At 35.2% G+C, this 23,058-nt stretch overlaps 1 protein-coding gene across 3 annotated transcripts in view; it reads right to left on the minus strand.

Moving 5' to 3' along the window:
* PRKG1 (protein kinase cGMP-dependent 1) overlaps positions 1 to 23,058 on the minus strand; it is a 1,349,224-nt gene that overhangs the window by 157,699 nt on the left and 1,168,467 nt on the right. For 2 of the 3 annotated variants that reach the window (XM_050805423.1, XM_050805422.1), the window contains exon 8: positions 2,037 to 2,102. In XM_050805423.1, the coding sequence (XP_050661380.1) occupies positions 2,037 to 2,102 (66 nt within the window). Of the gene's footprint in view, positions 1 to 2,036; positions 2,103 to 7,417; positions 9,369 to 23,058 lie in introns of those variants that run through there. The other variant, XM_050805424.1, reaches the window with a different exon arrangement.

The following is a 23,058-nucleotide window of genomic DNA, read 5'->3' on the forward strand; positions in this document are numbered from 1 at the left end:
ATGCTTAAATGAAAGGATTTCTCCAAATCTAGCCTTGACTCTTTCTTCTCGATTCTTTCACGTAATTCTGTCCTGTCTCATAGCTTCAGCGGCTAACCACATGTAGGCAATTATAAAGTTAATTTTAAGTTAATTCTAACAAAAGTTTCTGTCCCACATTTCCTGTCTCCTACAGGGCATCCATTCTTGAGTGTTCGATATTGTATGTTCAATGCATTACACTCTTAGTGAAATGTCATTGTACCTACCAAACTGATTTTTCTATTTTCCTTTTACATCTTTTCTATTCCAAATATATCCCTAATTTCTCCCTTGCTCTTCACTTTCAGTAAGACATGAAACCTTCTGGTTTTACCTCTTCGTTTCTTATGGGTTCCTCCTACAAATGGTCTTATAATCACCAACTGAATTTAGACTCCTAACCAAATATTTTGTCTCTAACCTCTCCCTCTAATTCATTTTACACTGAATTCTCAGATTAGTCTATTAAATCTATTATTATAGTGATAACTTTTTGCTGCATAAAATGGTCAGAACTGCCCTTACCCCAACATTCACTTTTCTCAGTGAACCAGTGCCAGCACGCTTGTGAACTTGTTACAACACCTCCTCCAACTACCTTTACACAGTCTCACTTTAGCCAGTGTAAATGGCGGATAGCTTTCCTATGAGTGTTTCTTAAGCTAGTTACCATATTTATATTGCTTTTCCTATACTTCCACATCCACCTAAAAATACCTTCTCTTCCACGAAGATCTTCCTGACTTTTCTCAAAAGTACTCGCTCTCTTTTCTGAATTCCCTTAAAATTTTATTCTGAACTCATTGTTTGCCTTGTATCATGGTTATATTTGTATAGGCCACATCTCTATTAGATGCTAGCTCCTAAAACCAGCATCTGTGCTGCTCCTTTGAATCTTCTTCTAGGACAATGCTTTGCACATAGTAGATTCTCAGTAAAATGTGAGTTGAATAGAAGAGTGAATTGGTAATTATTGTTTTTGGGAACCACACAAAATATAACAATTTCAGAAATACACACGGATATTATCATCAATCTGCAACTGTGTCTCTGCTCTGGTTCTGGCAGTCCAGCATAGAAGGACCTCTAAAAGTGAGATTTCTAAATCAAGTAGAATTCCTTTCCATCTGGAGCCCACTGAGCTCGGCGTCCAGCTCCATCATTCTAGGCTGATCATACCTGGCCCCTTGGGTTCATTCTACGTGATCACTCACTGCCTATTCCAGTTATAATGGCTCCACTAAAATGGATGTTTTACAGTCCTTCTTGGGTCAGGTACTTGGCTATTTTGATGAATTTAACCACATACATCACAAGGAAGAAAAGTCCGTTGGACTGCATCCAGAAAGTACATATGCATTTTAACCATGGTCTTGGAGAATCAATAATCTGACATTTGTAGTTTAACTTATAAAGCATCCAGGTAATGAAAAGAGCAAGCCAGAATTGAGAGAAGAAACAGGGATAGACATTATCAGACAAATTTTAATGGCCTTAAATATATGCTGATGTCCAGAACTGATTATTTCTTCAAAATTTCTTCCCTAAATGCTTCTATTATGGAAGTCTAGAGATAGGAGAATAGAGGGGATAACTAAAACCACTCAAAGACAATCCATTTCTTAACAAAAATGGAAGAATAATTCTAAAAATTTACAAAACTAACTAGCATTGGTTGAGTACCTCCTGAGTAAAAGACACTTGGACAAATGCTTTACTCATATGTTCTCATTAATCCTTAAAATACCCCTATGATATTTCATTACCCTGGTATACAAATGAGCTGAGCTGAAGCTCACAGTGGTTAAGTACCTTGTTAAAGATCACAAAGATAGAATGGCAGAGCCAGCCACTTTTAAGAATAATAGGGAATGAGAATCAAATATAGAACTCATTTAAAAATGAAAAGATACAAAACAAGTATTAATAGCTCCATAAAATGGTGTCTAATTCCAAGAACTCGTGTGTGTTGCTGATATGAGTGTGTAATTCACATAATAAAACAATGTACTTACTCTCTGTCAATCACAAGGCAGGTTACAGCTTCTGCAGCAATTACGTTTGCTGTTCTCACATCTTCCCTATATAAAAAAATAGAGACATTCAAATAAAATAATGTTTAATATCAAAGCACAGTGTCCATTGTGATTAATTCAGGAAACAATTTACATTATATAAACGCTTCTGATTTATCCACCTCCAGGCTTAAGCTTTGTTCATGTTTCAAAATTTTTTTTCTGAGGAATCATCTTACCCTTGTCATTAATTATCAAATCCTACAGTTACAATCCAGTAGTTACAATTTTCAAATTTGAAATTTCACTCACACAAGTAGAACAAATTTGATATCATTCCCTTTGGAGAAATTAATAAAATAGTTGGTTAATGATCAAGATAGTAACAAACATAAATACAGAAGAGTTTTTAAAGAATTTGAAGCTATACTTCTAGAAATTGAATATTTTATCCATTTGTATATGAATTTATCATTATATCCTTGAGAACAATTGATCTGTTTAAATCATTTCCTGACTTTAAAGACCCTGTATTTATGTGGCTAATGTTTTGGCAACTTATGGCACATAGCCATTCATCTATATCAGAGGTTATGGCTCTTTAAGAGTATTTGACAAATCTTAAGTCACACTGATAGAAATATGTATATATTGTCTCTTTAGAAGCATTTAATTTGTTACTGCATTCGTATCTATCAACTTCTTAAACCTTTGAAAACCTATCCTGCAATCTTATGTTTGATTCAATAAAGGTGGATTTGATAAATTAATATTCACAATTAATTTTCAGCTAGTTAGAAATTAATATCACTGTCATGGTAACATGGTTAATGGGTACAAAAAAACAGAAAGAATGAATAAGACCTACTATTTGATAGTACAATACGATGACGATAGTCAATAATAACACAATTGTATATTTTTAAATAACTTAAAGAATGTAATTGAATTATTTGTAACTCAAAGGATAAATGCTTGAGGGGGTGAATACCCCATTCTCCACAGTGGGTTTATTTTACATTACATGCTTGTATCAAAACATCTCCTGTACCCCCTACTACGTACACCTAAGTACACAAAAAAATGTACACCTACTATGTACCCATGAGAATTTTAAAAAATAATTTAAAAATTACAAAATAAGTGATGCTTGAAAATTTACTTTTTTTAAAAATAATAAATTTCTAAGTTAATATAATGATTAATATGTTTGAAATATATTAAAGAGATAGGTACATATGAAATAATATAGCCTTAATAATACAGTCTAAAAACCCAAAAACATCACATCTCTAATAACAGACTCTTAAAGCTTTGAGAATAAAGATGCTCACAGTGAATTTTTATACTTTTGAAACACACTACATTCTGAAATATATTTCCAAACTCTATTTTTCACTGATCTCTTTGTCTTTCACTGTTGCTATACCATGCTGTTTAGATTACTATTGCTTTAAATTAACTATTTGTATTTCATATTTGGCAAAGCAAGTTCTCCCTTACTAAAATCCTTTTTATTTTTTCAGAAATAGCTTGATGATATTCTTAAGCATTTATTATTTTTGAGAAATTCCTTGATGATATTCTTAAGCATTCATTATTTCATATAGACTTTAAAATAATCTTCCACTTCTGAAACACCCACCTTGGGATTTTAGTAAAGTTGTATTTTATTAATATTTATTCATTGGTATCAAAGCAAGGAGTTTCTGATGATATTAATTTTTCCTTATAAGAACATGGCATGACTTTCTACTCGTTCAGATATAATTTCATATCTTTAAATACAATTTCATAATTTCTTTCATTTGGGTCCTGATATTTAAAAAATGTATTCTTATGGGTTTCATATTATGTTTTCCTTATGAGTAATATTTCTTTTCATTTGTTTCTCACTGGTTGCCCTGTTTTTTAAAAAAGTTATCAATTATTGTACATATTTTAATCCGCCCACCATCATACTACGTTATCCTAACTTTAAAGTTTTTTTTATTGTCTCGTTACCTCGCAGTACAATCCTCCCAGTGTTTCCCTCACATTCCCTGCCTTTTGGTCAAACTGGCCTCCCTTTTCTTTTTTTTTTTTCTTTTTGAGATGGAGTTTTGCTCTTGTTGGCCAGGCTGGAGTGCAGTGACACTCGGTTCACTGCAACCTTCATTTTCCAGGTTCAAAGTAGCTAGGATTACAGGTGTCCACCACCATGCCCGGCTAAGTTTTGTATTTTTAGCAGAGATGGGGTTACACCATGTTACCAGGCTGGTCTTGAACTCCTGACCTCAGGGGATCCACCTGCCTCGGCCTCCCAAAGTGCTGAGATTATAGGCGTGAGCCACTGTACCCAGCCACTGGCCTCCTTTTAATACACATCATTGCCTCCTGCCATGAGTTCTTAACATACTTTCCCTAGGCCTGGGAAGTTCCTCTCTAATTTTTGCTTAGTTCACCCCTTTTTATCTCTTCAATCCCAGTCTACGTACCCCTTCCTCAGGGATGCCATCTTGAATTGGCCAGGTTGGGTTTCCTATGCATCTGTTCTCATAGTGCTACATATCTCTCCATCCAAGCATGTATCACCATTTGTAGTTTATATTAATACGTGTATTTATGTAGTCATTTGCTTAATAACTCTGTCTTCCTTCCACTAAAGCCTATAAGGACAGGGACCATGACTGGCTTTGCTCCCCATTTCATCCCAAATTCTTCACACATACAAGATGCTTAGTGTTTAAAGCAGTTATGGCACAGACATCCATCATACTTCTGAGCCCTGGGGTAGGAAGGCAGAGCTCAGGCTTTGGAGTTGCACTATTCTGGTGTTAAACCCACCTCCATTCACAAGCTACGTGAAAGCATCAATTTCCTCATCTGTAAAATGGGGAATAAGAGTAGCCACTCACTGTGTGGTATCAAATGAGATAATCAAAGGTAAATTTAACATAGTGCCTGACCCAGCTGAACTGTGTTCAGCTGTTTATTATTTCTCATTCTTTTCATCCTCAACACCTGCATGCCTGTCTCTGTGGAGGCTCTATCTGGTGTTTCAAAAAACACTCCTATCCAGAAACACAGAGGAGATTTTCTTTCTGCTCCACAGATGTAAACAATGTATTTTCACTTCATTATCACTTTCATTAGTGGGAATTTTTGGTGAAATGAACATAACAGGCAGAAAACTTCTGTAGTGCTCATTGGGTTCTTCATCAATTATGTGCATGACTTATTTCTTAGTTGTTCATGGCAGCACAAGTTACTACCAACTGCTGCCAGCCAAAAACAAACAAATGAACAACAATAATAAACAAACCACCATCACAGCATAGGAAATATAATACTAAATTTAGCTTTCCCTGAAATATATTTCCATTTGACTATTAAGAAAGTGCCCACATTCTTTAAAAATATAATAAATACAAAATAGTGCTTCATTTTGAAGATATGTTCTGTGCATATACATTTTTAAGAATGTATTTATCACAAATTTACCATATTTCAGAATTTCATCATATTATCTGGCCTAAATTGGATATACTTTTAAAGTTGAATGCAATTTCCATGCAAGAAAAAGAAGATACATTGGTATTTTTAAATGTAGATTGGGGAAAATATCAAAGATCCGAAGAGTGACATAGTTAACAGAAATAGAAAATTTCATTTTAAAAAGAAAAATAAGTATGGTCTAGAGCCAGGTGTAGTACCTAGTAATGTGACATATATTAAAACTGGAAAGAAGCATCACAATGGGGAAAAAAAACCCCAACATATTAAACAGTACATTATAATATTTGCCATTTATTGAGCACATAGTACATGCCGGGAACAACATTAAACAGTTCATACAAATATCATTTGTTGCACATAACAAAGGGTGGTGATTTTATATCAGATTTATACCTGAGAATAGAGGTTAGGGAATGCACCCAAAGTCAGATATAGCTAGTGAGTTACGGTTCTGGAATTTGAACACAGATCTGGCTGTCCCTAAAGTCATGTTCTTTCCACAACAGTGAGCTGCTTATGTACTCTGCTCTCAGATTTAAATGCTATATTCATTAAAATGTAGAATAACCTTTGAGCAGTAAGTATTCACTTTTCTCTGTCCATCATTATGAAAATTATATTTACTTGTTAATAGAACCAGCACTAATAGAGTTATGGGTTTCCAATTGTAAAACGAATGTGAAAGGGTCACTTTGATTTTAAAATTATTAGAATTCCCATCCATAACTATGTCCTAGCCTGCTATATTGCTTTGTAATAATGTTGCCTGACAATAGAGAATTATTCAGTGCCAAGCTCATTCAGTGGCAAACTCATGTTGCCATGACAGTGTCGTTTTATTTCTATTATTAAGGTGCTTTTACCTCTCTAAGTGAGTGTCTATAAATTCTGTTCTTGTGCACTCAAAGCCTGCTACAGATAGAGACAAAATACTATGTGACCTAGTATTAATGTATATATTAATCCTTGACATTAGTATATGACATGTATTAATCTCTCCTTTTAGGAGAGATAGTAGAAATTTCTAACTTTTAAAGAAAGAATGTCAATGATAGAAGCTGACAACACTGATTTGCCATGTATGTTGATATCTTTTATGGATCCAAGGACCATGGTAAAGCAAATACCATCTGAATTTAGAGATTTAATATTACATATTCATGTAATACAAAGGTCTTAATAACTCCGTGTTGTTATTAAACGTATTTTTATCCATAGGTGATATGATACTGGTTTCACACAGAACATCTACCAAGTTAGCAGGCATTTCATGTCATAGTGGTTTAGAAGTAGGAAAAGGAAAGAGAGGAGAAAAATGTTATTGTTTAAAAACTGAACTTACTTTCATTTGTACTTTTTTACAGATCAGGGTATTTAATAATTTCTAATAGAATACATGACATTTCAGTAAAATATTGAACACAAGAGAATTTTATAAGTAGGATTATAATGCTCAATTTATTTAATTAAAAACTTTTACCAAATGCACATTACCTCTGAACATTCAGCACACTAGACTTGCTTTTTTATAATAAATAAATGTATATCTATCCACATAACAGTCCACATCCAACATGCAAATTGTCTTTAAAAATAAAATCTCACGTTTATCTAGTTCTGTGGCTCTATATTAGTTGATTTCAGTGTGACAGTTAATAAATACTTTAAAAAGCACGACTGCAAAAGTAGCTACTGTGTGGCAGATTAACAAGTATTTTTACAAAATTGCTAATGATTAATTAGTAATTACAATCAAAGCTATGCAGTTTAGTAGTGGCCTCTTTTTAAGCATTTTCAGATGTGTTAGAATTTCCTTTCAATGAAATAATAGAGCATGAAAAATATCCCAAAATATTTGCAAATATAGGTTTCTGTGCACTGACTCTGATATTCTTTGAACTTCATGACTGGAATCTTCATCATCGCTGTATCCCAAAGTGGCGTCACTGTCAGTATCTGAATAATCCATATGGGGAATTTACATTGGCTCTTCTCATTCTAAAGCAATTCTCTTGTGTCTCATGGCTATGAGAGAACTCTATGGTTCATTGATACCTCAGGGGAACAAACACAGAATGTATGAGGCCAAAGCAGAACATAGTTGATACAAAGTAACTGTCAGAGAAGGGGATCTCCCTTTTCAGCTCTGGAGCAATGTGACTGCTTTCAACAGAATCCCAGCACACTCTCAGTGCCAGCCTTCATGGAAACTGACACTACTCCAATTGCTTGTGAGTTTACAGCAATCCAAGGGTCAGAGCTCTTTACTCTCTGTCATGTGGAGCAGTTTAATGTCCCCAGTTAAGTTTAGTTAACGCAGCACAAAGCAAATTCTTTTCATCTCAAAATCAAAAGCAATCTTACTACAAGGGGTAGGACAATCAACATTGATAGGACATGACAAGCATCAAAGAAGCACAAAAAATGAAATAAATTAATTATGAACAAGAATCGTAGAGTTAGTGGCAAATCTGACTGTGCTTTTTGAAAATTGGATCCCTTGGCAGGTAAGTGTGCTTTAAGAAAAAGTCATATCAGGCCAATCACTAATTCCACTTTCCACTAAGTCCTGAAGCTATCCCAACATGATTTATACCTCCAACACTGTAATAAAACCCATAACCTAAGTGAACAATCAGCTAATACATGCAAATAATTATATACCTTCTAATCATGCTTGCACAGAGTAGTCAACCAATAAATGTTAGCGACAATCATGATCATGGTCATCATCATGATCATCATCACCTTAGGACCCTCTAACACTGGGAAGCATGTGACCCTTTTTTATATACTTTGTCTCTAGCAGTCCCCTTCCCTAAGTTTCTATATAAGAAATTAATCTCCCAATTATTTTCTAACATCACTTTCTCAACTTGTTTTGTTGACATTTTATCCCTAGTCCACAGATAATAGGTATTCTCCCAAAATTCTGTTTTGGGTTTTCTTTTTGCTAGCCCTGCTTTCTCTCATTGAGAAAACTCGCATAACACTATGACATCAACTATTAGTTTTACATGAATGACTTGCAAGTCTTCCTTTCTAACTTTTACCTCTCTCCTGCTATACACTCCTATCCAGAAGTCCCATTGTGACCTCCGATTCAAAACTAACTCATTTTCTCCTAACCTCAAAACCACTGTTTTCCTTGGGTTCCCTATCATGGTAAATGGCATCAGCATTATTGCACTCACCTAGGCTCAAAAGATTGGACTCATTTTTTGACTCTTCCCCATCTCTCTTGCGTATATTTGGTCATATTGGTTCTATCTGTGTCTATCTCTCATGTTTGTCCTCCCTTCACATTCCCACAAGTATGGATCTACTGGGGGCCACCACTCTCTCTGCCCTGCACCACTGCTCTGGACTCCTAAATCATTCCCTCGCCTCTACTCTCTCCCTCTCCTAATCCTTATCTCACTCTGCCATGCATTTTCAAACGTAAATCTAGACATGTCAACTCTTTGCACAAGGGCTTTTAAAGAAAACAAGAAAAGTTTCAACGTTTTCATGTATAGTTAGAGGTCCTGAAACTATCTGATCTATCACCTTTCCAGGCACTATACTGACGACCCTCCACTGCACGTGTGACAGATAACTGTTTCCTCAAAATATGACCCCTGTAAATTCTGTCCATGCCTGTGCACATGCAGCTGACTCTTCTAAGAACCTTCTATTTTAGTTCATCCATAAAACTTCCATTATCCTTCAGTAGCATTTTTAAAGGATAAGAACAATTTTTACCCACAAGACATATTTCTACAGAGCTGTGTTTGGTGGCACACGCTTGTAATTCCAACTACCTGAAAGGCTGAGGTGGGAGGATCACTTGAACCCAAAAGACTGAGACCAGTCTGGGCAAAGTAGCAACACCCCACTTTTACAAAGAAAGAAAGAAAAATAAGTATTTTTGCATATTAATTACAAAAAAAAGGGGGGAAAATAAAAAGTACCATAACACCATCTACCAGGAGATAACTAAGATTAACATCTTGGTGAATAGCCTTACAAACCCTTTATTCTTCTTATCCCTTTTTATTTATTAAACTAGAAAATCCACCTTTATTATGAAGTACTCATATGTCCCATGAATATAATAATAATAAACCAGCAATTATTTTAACAAATACTTGCCGAAGGCGAATATATTTTGAATGCCTGACCTTGCAGTCTACTGGGGACAGAAATCAAATTAGTACACAAACATACCCAGTAGCCCTCCCGTGCCCGACCACCACCTCCCCTCACCATTATCCACAGTTTCACTCAGTTACCCTAGGTTTCAGGTACCTGCAGTCAACTTCAGTTCAAAAATAGTAAATGGAAAATTCCAGAAACAAATCATACATTTTAAATTGCACACCATTCTAAGTAGCTTAATTAAGCCTTACTCTCTCCTGCTTCCTCACACCCTGGACTTGAATCCTGCCTTTGTCCAGTGTGTCCATGCTGTATATGCTCCCCACCCATTAGTCACTTAGTAGCCATCTCAGTTATCAGATCAACTGTCACACTACTGTCCCAAAATGCAAGAGTAGTGATGCTGGCAATTCTGATATGCCAAAGAAAAGTCTTAAAGTGCTTCCTTCATGAAAGGTGAAAGTTATTGACTTGATAAGAAAGAAAAAAGGTCATGTGGTGAGGTTGCTAAGATCTATGATCAAAACATATCTTCTGTCTGTGAAATTGTGAGGAAGGAAAAATAAATTTGTGTTAGTTTTGCTGTTGCACTCAAACTGCAAAAGTTATGGCCACAGTGCATGATAAGTGCTTAGTTAAGACAGAAAAGGTATTACATTTGTGGGTGGAAAACACAAACAGGCAATTTCGGGCAATTGAGTTCCATACTTTCATCTGTTTCTGGTATCCACTGGAGGTCTTGGAATGTATTCCCTGCGGATAAGTGGGGGCTACTCTAATGGAAACACTCATCAAATAGCATGCAATCAGATAACTAATAGGGAGGATCTCATTCAGCAATTAGGACAGACAACTTTTTTAAGGACATTAGAAATTAAGACCCAAAGGTGGAGTTGGGGTACTCAAGATAAAGAGTCAGGAGAAATGTGTTACAGGAAGCATGCATAGTCATGTACCACATAATGACATGTTGGTCAACAAACAGACCACATACACAGTAGTAGTGCCATATGATTCTAATGGAGCTGATAGACTCCTTTCATCTAGTAATATCATAGCCCTAAACAAACTTACTGTGCTGCCAATTGTATACAAGTATAGCACATATGATTATGTACCTTGCATAGTACTTGATAATGATAATAAATGACTATGTTACTGGTTTAAGTATTTACTACATTATGCTTTTTATTATTTTAGAGTGTACTCTTACTAAAAATAAATAAATAAATAAAAGGTTTAACATAAAAGAGCCTCAGGCTAGTCTTTCAGGAGGTATTCCAGAAGAAGGCATTGTTATAGAAGATGACCACTCCGTGTGTGTTATTGCCCCTGAAGACCTTCCAGGTGGACAACATGTGGAGGTGGAAGACAGTGATATTGATGATCTCAACCCTGTGTAGAACTACACTACTGTGAATGTTTGTGTCTTCATTTTTAACAAAAAAAATTCGAAAAGTAAAAAATAAAATAAATTAAAAATAGAAAAAACCTTATAGAATATGTAAAGAAGAAACTATTTCTATACAGCTGTATGAATTGTTTGTGTTTTAGGAATTATTAGAAAAGAAATTTAAAAGTTTATAAAGTAAAAAGATTACAATAAGCTAAAGTTAATTTATTACTGAAGAAAGAAAACTATTATTATAAATTTGGTGTAGACTAAGTGTCCAGTGTTTCTAGTGTCTACAGTGGTGTACAGTAATGCCCTAGGTCTTCACATTCACTCATCACTCACTCATGACTCATACACAGCAACTTCTAGTCCTGCAAGCTTCATTCACGGTAAGTGCCCTATTTGGGTGTAACATTTTTAATCTTTCATGCTATATTTTTGCTTTACCTTTTCTATATTTAGATATATTTGGATGCACAAATACTACTGTGTTACAACTGCCTGCAGTATTCAGTACAGTCACATGCTGTACAGGTTTCTAGCCTAGGAGCAGCAATAGGCTATACCATGGAGCCTAGGTATGTAGTAGGCTACACAACCTAGGTTTGTGTGAGTAGACTCTGTGATGCTAGCATAATGAAATTGCCTAAAGATGCATTTCTCAGAATGTGCCCCTATCCTTAAATAGCACCATTTAAATTGCACACCATTCTAAGTAGCTTAATTAAGTCTTACTCTGTCCTGCTTCCTCACACCCTGGACTTGAATTCTCCCTTTGTCCAGTGTGTCCATGCTGTAGATGCTCCTCATCCATTAGCCACTTAGTAGCCATCTCAGTTATCATATCAACTGTCACAACATATACAACATATACAATAGCCTTGAAGTAGGAAAGAGCTTATGGTAACACAGACAAGCTTGGAATTCAGAGATTGAGTAAAAGAAAAGAAGGCAGAGACCGTAGAGGACAGAGAAGAAAACAGGGCCACATCATTCAGTGTCTGGAGGTAGTTCAAAGGATTTATTTATTTTTTTAATATTCACTAACTTTCTTTTCCTTTACCATGTTAACTAAAATTTCTAAAATTAGTTAGAGAGCTTAAACTCAAGTAGAGGAAACAGTTTATAGCCATGATCGAACGGAGTTTTAAGAAAACTGAATTAGTAATTTTGGAGTACCTATACTGATGGCCTTTTCACATATTGAAGTAAATGTTACTGTTACAGCCATTTATACGTTAAGGAATTCATATATTAAAGAACAACTTATTCTAAACAGAAAATATGATCTCTGTCCTTAAGAATCCTACAACGTAAGATAAAGGAGTAATGAAAAATGCATAAAAGTCAATGTATTATTAAGAATATATATCAACTTATGATAAACATAGACTTGAGTTTAAAGCAGATCCTCTTTCTGGAGTTTACCCAAGGCAGTCTATGGTTTCTTATCAATCATATGGACTCATGACATGACCTAAAAGAGACTGATTCTCTAGGCAGAAAAATTATAAGTGCCGTCCAAAAAGCAACTCCAAGATTTATTCTTCCTGATCATGTGATTGGATATTTCCATTCATTATATTAATTCACTTCCCCAGAGACTGCATATCCTCTTTGATCTATATCTGTGGAAGAACACAATAACTAAATAGAGAATGATGAAGTTGGAAGAATTCAATTTTCAATTTTTTTTTCATTACTTCTGCTGGGTTGATAGCATAATGCATTTTTTTATCTGACATACAAACTTCAAATTTCACTTTCTATAGCATTCTTCAGTGACAAAGAATGTAGACATTTATTAGATTGAGCCAAATAAAATTGTTGTTTGTGTAGGTTAAAAACAGCCAAATATTGACAATTTTCTATGGTTCAACCTAATATATGAATTAATGAAAGAGAAAGGGGGAGAAAAAGTAATTGCAGTGCGATATATATTGCTATCTTTTTCTGTTGTGTTTCCTTTGTGTTATTAGTGGAACTGAGATTCGACAGTAACCTGTACATCTTCCATATTCCATATTTGAATGAATTCTTTCCCCTAAATGTTAAAACATGACTGATGGCTTTTGTTCTTTCTATCTAGTCATTATAGATAATATTCTTTACCTTCCATTATAGCTGGCATAAGACATTCTGAAGAATTCTGAATCCTAGTTTCTTTCTTGTTAGGGTACAAACGGTATTTACTCTGTACCTTTGCTTCAAATATTAAACTCTTTGGCAGAGCCTTACAAATTTAAAGAATGTCACCCCATGGAGAATTTACAGATAGAAGGATGAGCTTATTGTTCTCTGTTATTTTATTAGTAGATTCCTCTTATATCTATTCTTCTTCTCCGAGCCATATTTTATGAAATAATCTGAATTAACATAAATCTGGTGGTTTTCAGACATTGATACATATAATTTTGTAAGGTAATAGGTGAAAGATAAGCTTGAATTTGAGTAGAAGATATAAATAGAATAATTATTCAACAGGTACATTATTGTTTGAATGTACCCGCCAAAATTTATGTGCTGGAAACTTAATCACCAATGCAGCAGGGTTGACAAGAGGGACCAATAAGAGGTAATTAGGTCAGGAGGGCTTTGCCCTCATGAATGGATTAATGTCATTATCTCAGGAGTGAGTATGCTATTGAAAGTGTGAGTTTGTAATAAAAGTGTGTTTGGCTCCCTCTTGCACTCTCTTGCACATGTGCATGCGCTTTCTTGCCCTTTCATGTTTTGCCCTCCACCATGGAATGATGCATCAGGAAGACCCTCTCCAGATGTGAGTCCCTCAACCTTGGACTTCCCAGTATACTGAAGTGTAACAAGTTAAACTCTGTTCTTCACAAATTCCCCAATTTCAGGTATTCTGTTATAGCTGCATAAAATAGCTTAAGATAGGAAATTGGTGCCAAGGAGTTGGGCTGTTGCTAAAACAAGTATCTGAAAATGTGGAAGCAGCTTTGGAATGGAGTAATGAATAAAGGCTGAAAGAATTTCAAGTGTCAGCCAAGGAAAAAAAATCTAGATTGCTGTGAACAGAGTATTAAGGGAAATTATGGTGAGGACTCAGAAGACAGGAGCTGTAGGGAGAGACTAAATCTTCTTAGAGATTACTTAATTGGTCATGATTAAAATGTTGGTAGAAATATGGTCAGTAAAGGCAATTCTGATGAAGTTTCAGATGGAAATGAGGAACAAGGTATTGGAAACTGGAGTACAGGCCAGCTTTATTATAAAGTGGCAGAGAACCTGGCTGAATTATGTCCACGCCCTAGGGCTTTATTAAATATGAAATTTAAGAGTGATGAACTAAAATATCTGGCAGAAGAGATAGCTAAGCAGCAAAGCATCTGAGATGCTACATGGTCTCTTTTAGCTGCTTACAGTAAAATTAGAGAGAAGAGAAATGATTTTAAGATGGAATTAATAATTAAAACAGAAGCAGAATAGAAAGATTTGGAAAACTCTCAGACTGACCATGTAAACAATAATAAAGCATGCTTGGGAGAGAATACTAATGGTGTGGCCAAGCAGCTGTTTGCTAAAAATAGTAATATGGATGGAAGGAAGACAGATCCTATTCATCAAGAATATGGGATAAAGATCAGCTAGGCATTTCAGATATGTTCAAGACTGCCCCTCTAATCACAGACCCAGAGCAGGACCTTGAAGGCAAGGTTTCCAGAGAGATGCCCTAAAGGCCTCAGGATTTGCTGTCCTACGCCACCTCCGGTGTAGAACACCTCTGTTTCTTCATCCCAATGCAGCACTCCTGGGTCACCCTGGGAGTAACTATGTCTCAAGTGGGCCCAGGTGCAGCTTGGGCTGCTTGGGCTGCCACTTTGGAGGGCAAAAGCAGTGGGCCTTAGCAGTGTCCACATATGAATAACTCTGAAAGTGCACACAGTTTGCAAGCTGTGAGGCCACGGTAGCCTCCACCAAGATTTCACAAGATGTCACGGACAGCTTGGGGCCCAGGCAGAAACTTGTCACAGAGGCACAATCAGCATAGAGAACCACTGCTAGCGCAATGCCTAGTGGAGCCATAGGAGTGGGGCTGCATCTGTGACACCATAACTGTAGAGCTGCCAGAGTGCAACATAAGCCTAGGAAAGTTTCAGGCACAGACTGACCAGGTGGACTAAAGCCAGTAAAGACACAGGGGCAGGGCTGCCTGAGGCCTGGGGAGCCCAACTGCTGTCCCAGTGTACACAGAAAATGGAACATGGAGCCAAAGAAGATTATTCTGAGGATTTAATGTTGTTTGCCCCACTGAGTTTTGGGCTTATGTGGGACCAGTTACCCCTTTCTTCTTGCCTATTTTTCACTTTTTGAATGAAAATATCTATCTTATGCTTGTCCTACCATTGTATTTTGGAGGTAGATAACCTGTTTTGATTTCACAGGTTCACAGCTGGAGTGAATTTGTCTCAAGATGAATCATGCCTTGAGTCTCATCCATATCTGATTTAGATGACACTTTGGGATTTGGACTTTTGAGTTGATGCTGAACTACTTAAAACTCTGCGGGTTATTGGGATGGAATGAATGTATTTTGCATGTGAGAAGGATGTAAATTTGGAGAGTCAGGTACAGAATTTGATGGTTTGAATGTATCTCCCAAAGTTCATGTGTTGGCAGCTTAATCCCCAGTGCAAAAGTATTGAGTGGTGGGATCTTTAAGAGGTGATTTGGTCATGAGAGTTCTGCCCTCACGAATGAATTAATGTCCTTATCAAGGGAGTGAGTTTGTTATTGCCAGAGTTAGTTTGTTATACAAGCAAGTTCAGTGTGCTCTTTGTCTCTCTATCTTTATCGCTCTCCCTCTTTCTCTCTCTCTCTCTGTCTCTGTCTCCTCTCTGTCTCTCTGCCTCTGTCTCTCTCTCTCTGTCTCTGTCTCTCTCTTCCCCCATCTCTCTATCTCTCTCTGTCTCTCTTCTCTCTCTCTCTCTTTCTCTCTCTCTCTCATGCCTGTGCTCTCTGCCTTTTCCACCTTCTGCCTTCTGCCATTGGATAAAACAGCAAAAAGGCTCTCGAAAGATATGGGGCCACAACCTTAGGCTTTTCAACTTCCAACTGTAAAAAATAAATTTCTGTTCTTTATAAATTACCCCGTCTGTGGTATTCACTTATAGTAGCACAAAGCAAATCAAGACAGGACAAGACAGGTTGTGTCATGGGTTATGAGTACTTTAGAGAATAAAGTAATGCATTAGTCTTTTCCTTTATTTTTCTCGGTACTCTTCATTCACTGGGCTGAAAAATATTTATTCATTTTTTTTCCTATTTTGAAAGTAGAGTAAGAGAAGGCATACTGGAATGACTGGATTGATATACTATTAAGCCTCAACTGATACACATTTAAAATAAATGTTAAGTTGCATGGTCACATATTTCAAAGGATTTTTCCCTAAAATACCTCAAAACTGGACTGCATTCTCTCATCAGAATTCCAGACAACATGTCAGGAGAGTGCCTCCTTTTTGTTATTGTATTGCCAACTTGGTATGTGACTTTGAGAAAGTGACTCATTCTCCATTTCATTTTTCACATGTGAAATGTTGATCAAAATCACAGCACTGCTCTACTCTGTAGTTTGTTAGGATTTTATGCATGTCGATACTTTTTAAAAGTTCTAATTATCGTGGTCTTCAATGCTCTTGAGATGATTCATCTTGAATCCAAGGATATATCTTTAGATAGAATAGTAATTATAAGCTTGTAATTGTGATCTGTCTGAAAATGTAAGTAGTGTATCATGGAATGTGTAGATTTTCATAACAATAATTTACATAGTTGATTAAAATGTATTTTCACATAGAAATCAAACATGATCACAATAAAAAGTCAAGAAAATATAATAAATATGTATAAAACCATATCTTGTAAACAAAAATTAAAATTGAGATTTTAAGTAGGTTATTTTAAGAAAGAGAAATATGCAAAGTTATAGTATAAATTGGAAAAAAGTTTTTTGATACATGCTCATCACATATTTCCTGTTTCACCTTAATTGAATAAAGAGCTAGCTTGCTAAGCAAAAATTTTTAGTGACTTTATCATTTTAGTGCATCTATAATGGTATAATTTTACCCACACTGACTATTAACTGTGACTCAAAAACAGAGGAAACAAACTTTAAAGAAAAGAAATTCATATCCAATTCAAATGAAAAGTGCTAAAAGCCAAACCTGTATACAGTCAAAACTTAAATAGCATTAATTTAGGAAAAAAAAAAAGCAAACATGTCATTTGCATTATTAAACATACCAATTTTTACCAAAAATTGTGATATATTACACTTGCCTTATTGGCTCAGCATCTATAATAGAGATATGCTGTGTAAGCATGTTATATAAAAATATAAACACATATAGGTACATTGAAATGGTCCTAAATATTTCTCTATATAGATATATATGCATTAAAAGTTTCCTTAAGTATTTATAGCTTACATATCTAAATATCCGAAAGCTAATTTATTTGACATTTAAAGAGTTTCTACAAGGTGATAATAATATAAAGAAGAATACCCCAATTAAAATGTAAGCAAAAGACATGAACAGTCAGTTTACAGACAAGAAAAGAGAAATTTCCTTTAAACAGAGAAAATATGCACTATCTCACACACAGTAAGAGAAATGCAAAAGCATGTGAAAATAATGCCCATAAAGACACAATCTAGTATAACCTTTGTAGAGACAATTCAGCACAATTTATTTAAGTATTTTCTTGTAATTTTTAATCTTATATATGTACTTATACTTTTGGGAAATGATGACATGAAAAGCATGTTACTGTAGTGTTGTGTATAGGAAGATTGGAAATAACCTAAATACCCATCAATATAGTATTGATTAAATACATTTTTTGTACAATAATAAAAGGAAATATTTTAAACCCATTAAAAATAACAAAAAAACTCCTATATGTATATGATCTCCTATCTTAGGTGAAAAGGCCATGGTATAGAACCATGTGTATGTATTTTATCATTTGTATAAAATACGTATGCACACACACACCAAATGCATGGTACTTTTCTGCAGGCATTAGAAAACAATAATTACATTCAAGGAAGTGAATGTGTGATTAAAAGACAGAGGAAGAAGGGATAATTATTATTGTAGCTTTTAAATTTTATATTATATATTCAAATTGCATGTATAAAATAAATATTCTATTTTTTTAAATAAAAGATATATGAAATAACAGAAATTAACTCTTACAAGTAATTTCTGAGTAGAGAGACTGCTGAGGTCTTCCTCTTTCTGAAGGGCTGTGTGTTAACTGTGTGGTTACTAGCTGCTATTCATTCTTGTGTCATCCCTCAACCCTCACACCAAAACCAACTCCAGCTATCAGGTCTAGAGGTAATTTATGCTGGCCTAGTCTAATTACATTGAAGATATACCAGTTTAGCAGGTAGATCAAGTAAAATATGTTTAACACAGTATCCTCCAGTGTCAGTTACAGCATTGTCTTTTGCCCCAGTTTATTTGGCAGCAATCATAGGAACTGGATGACAAACCAAGGAAGGTATTTTTTCAGCAGGGACATCTTAACACCCTTCATAACTCTTAAAGTGGCATGTTGGATCTCTTAAAAGATTAAGCTTCCAATTGTACACACACACACACACACACACACACACACACACAGAGAGAGAGAGAGAGAGAGATATTTCACATAGATATCAATGCATGCATATAATAATGCCTATATTTAATCTTACTTTGAGATTCTCTTTCTCATATTTCCACTAGTAATAGGGAAACAGATTTTCTCTTCATAACAATTCTTTCAGAATTTAATCACATAGGGTGCATTAACCACTATATTAACTCACAGGATAGCTTTACAATGAGAGAGTAGAACATAGTGGTTAGAAAAACAGGCTGAAGAGTTACTCTATATTGTTTAAAAAACCAAATGTGCCACTAATCAGCTGCATGACCTAGGGTCAGACACCTAAGTTCTCTGCCTATCAGTTTTCTTTTTTTGAAAAAATGAGGAAAATAATGGTATTTGATAGGGCTAATTTTGTGAAGTATAAGAAAGTAAATATATGAAAATAACCTGGATCACTGTCTGACATACTGAAGCCCTCAATAAACATTAGACAGTATTATTATTATTTCATTATTATTACATCATGTCTAATCCCAATAGATTCTTGTTCACTCTTATTTACTGTTTATAAACCATCATGAGTGTCACGCTGCTTCTATTAATTTTGAAAGTTTCTCAAGGATTAACAGTCATCTCTTCACAGTGAGTAAGACCCTATGTTGTCATAAAAAACATGCTTTCAAAGTGCAAGCAAGGATTTCAGATGACATTGGTGAAATTTTCTACTGGGGCTTAATCTTTAGTCTGAAACCTACAGAAAATAGCAAAAACTATTTCTTACTATAATACAGAATAGAATAACATCCATTTATTCATTCATGTAACAGAGTAGGGTTGCTAGATTTAGCAAATAAAAATACAGGGCAAGCAGTTTAATTTGAATTTCAGTTAAATAATGAGTACTTTTGTTTAGTATAAGTGTGCTCTATGTAGTTACACTAAACACGTATACATTGTTAATCTGTGTTAATTTAAATTTGCCCTAAAGCTACCTTCATATGTAATGAACTGTAACCTAACTTAATATGGAAACAAACTGCATTCGAACTGAAAGTACGTTTTTGTAACTAATAGCCAAATCTCAGCCAATCATAGCAGCAGAGCTTTCAGCCAATCACAGGCTGCAAATTGCCAAAACATGTCCAAATAAGGAAAAGGCAGTGCTGTAACCAATCAGGTTATTTCTGCATGGCACCTCTTTTTTTGCTGTCTATAAATACCTCCTGTCTATATTGCTGAGTGGAGCTCTCCAAGACTTTACTGGTTCAGGGTGCTGCCTGATTCATGAATCATTTCCTTGCTCAAATAAAGTCTGCTAAATTTAATTTGTCTAAAGTTTTTCTTTGAATATCCAAAATTCAAATTTAACCAGGTATCCTGTATTTTATCAGGCAACCCTAAAATAAAGTTTCTAAATATAGACCTTGAGCCAGATAGTCCAAGCTGCTGGGTATACAGAAGGGTAAAGGATAAAGACATTGCCCTCAAAGAGTTTATCGTCTAGTTAGTAACACAGTTTTTGACAATTATAATGCAGTGTGATCAGAGTAGGCTAAAAGTGTGAGCAGAGTGACAACAAATCACATGGGAATATCCCAACCCTGACTGTGAGATGGAGTGAGGAAAGGGAATGGGTTGATAGTGGATCAGTGAAAGCCATGGGAAGAGGCGATGCCTTAGATAAGAACTGATGTGCATACAGAAGTTAATCAACAGAGAAAGTGAGATAGAGGAACAGCCTGTGAAATAAAATGGGACAGTATTGTGTATAGGGAATAGCAGGAAATTTATAATGGTTGAAGCTCTACGGCCAAATAGGCAAGGAGAGAGAAATAAGGCTAGTATCTTTGGTACAGAAAAAGTTCTAAATGGCTTTATATCGACTACACAAATGTCTTTTAAAATTTCAGCAAATTGTTTTAACACATTGTTAAACCTATATAAAATCTCTAGAAGGGAGAAACAATGAATTTTTTAAAAAAGACAGGATTACCAGGAGACAATAGACAATGTATGGCCAATGTTGTTTGGGTCTATTATTTTGTTTTCTTTTTTTTTTTTTTTGTCCTTACAGATTAAAGTGAATTGCTCGAAAAACCCCTAAATCCTTCTTAGATATTTGTAAAAAGCAAACTATTTAGATAAAGTTAATAGTAACAATATTAGTATTACCAATAAATCTTCCTTCCCTACCACCCAATTGCTCTCATCATTTATTCTATTCGATACACCCATGATATTTCCTGTGCATGACAGTAATGGACAGATATGAGTGAGACATTTTGAAAACTTCTTTCATGTTCTGGATCCTGCACTACTGACTGCATCTGCTTTCTATTTCCTTTACCAAGCTCCATTCACAGCCGCTTCTCTACAAATGCTGAAGTGCTGGTGCACCATGTATTCCCATTACTATCATTAAATAATACTTAATTGAGCACCTACTCTATCGGGAGCACTGGGAAGGCATGTAGCAAGAGGCATAAATTGTTACTTTAAGTTTATAGCTGATAATCAGGAAGCATATATGGTAGCAGAATAGGGTCATTTTGAAAATCTCTGGCACAATTGAGTTTTAAAAAAGTTTTAGCTTCATTGATGATTGGAAGTACCAACAATTATTGTGCACTTCTCTGTGCTAGGTATTTGCTACTTAAAAGTGAAAACTCATATATATATATATATATATGAGAGAGAGAGAGAGAGAGAGAGAGTCAGCAAATTAGGCCCAGGAGTCCAAATCAGCCTGTTCATACAAAGCTCTCAAGCCATAAATGATTTTCATATTTTTAAAAGATTGTTTGAAAGGAAAAAAAAAGAATGAAAAGAACTAAAATATGTGAGAGACCATATGTGATATGTAAAGTCTAGAATATCTACTATCTGTCTCTTGACAGAAAAGTTTGTCTCCGCCTGAATAGACAAAGAAATTGAAGCTCAAAGAGATTCAAGGATCAGGCAGGAGTCACACAGCTAAAAAGTGGCAGATCTAGATTTGAACTTACATTTGTTCCCAACATCCATGTACCTTCCACCATGTTATCTCCCCAACCTTAGACATTTCTGTCTCTGATATTTCTGAGGCTGTGATCAAAGGGTGTTGTTCTACAGGTCGTGTTTGACTTCACCACCTAAACTGAGCAACAACATAGACATAAACTCACATTTACCTAACCCCAAGTCCATTATTATGCAAAAAATACTCCTCTACCACTCCCTTCTATTCTTGTGATTGTACGCTTCTGTATCTGAAGAAAGACGATCTAATCAAGCCCAAGAGTTTAATTAACATTTTCTCAGCAGTAACAAAAATAAAATCTATACTGAAACTAATTATGTAGCGATTTAACGATAACTTCTGCAGACTCTACACTACATTCACAGTAGCTCACAAGACAATGTTCAATAGATACAATTTGTAGTTTAGTAAAACATCACACCATTCGATAGATTTTTTTAAAAATCATATAGCACCTAACTTGCTAATTAAATGTCTTAACGAAACACTTAATAATCTTAATTAAGGTACCTAGTGATTTTAATTAAGTGCAGCTGTAGCATGAGGCTTACAATAATCATTTGCCATCTTTGCTCTTAATCACAAAATTGAGAAATCTCGTATTACTACCAAACAGTCATGGCTGTCTAGTATTGCGACGTGTAGAGCAGGGCACAGTCAGTCATATCACTTCATCAGATATCTGCTGCACTATTTTATTCAATCTGCCCCAAGATTGTAGGCTGATATTCTTTACGAACAAAGCAGCCAAATCTGCCTTCCTAATTCAAAATTCGTTTGAAAATCAGATATTTTCTTTCCCTTACCCTCCCTCTTTTCTTCCCTCCCTCCCTTCTGTTCTTTTGTTTATATATCCATTTATCCATTCATCCACTCATCCATCCATCCATTTACTGTGTCTAAAGTATGTAAGAAGCCATGTTAAGCAGTAAGACAGATACAATGATACATAATGAATAATTTTTACTCTCAAGAAATTTATAGTTTAATAAAAGCAATGTTAGAGATTAGCAACAAACTTTTATTTCATGCTAATGATAGATTGGTAACTATGAAAATTTTAGCAAACAATAAGTAATCTGTACTGAGTGATCACAATGTGCCAATTTCTGTAATAGGTATTTGCACATTCAAACTCTGAATCTTCAAAACAATCCTATCATTTTGTTACTATTATGCTTTCTCACTTTGACAGATACAGAAGCTTCAGTAAATAGAGGTTAAGCAATTTCCCCAAGGCCATAAAGCTGATGAGTGGCGCACAGCATGGATGCAAATTCAGGTAATCATACTCGAGGAACCACAAATCATACTTCTTGCAGCATAAATTATTGTAT

This window comes from Macaca thibetana, chromosome 9 (assembly GCF_024542745.1).
Source record: "Macaca thibetana thibetana isolate TM-01 chromosome 9, ASM2454274v1, whole genome shotgun sequence".
Classification (NCBI taxonomy): Eukaryota; Metazoa; Chordata; class Mammalia; order Primates; family Cercopithecidae; genus Macaca; species Macaca thibetana.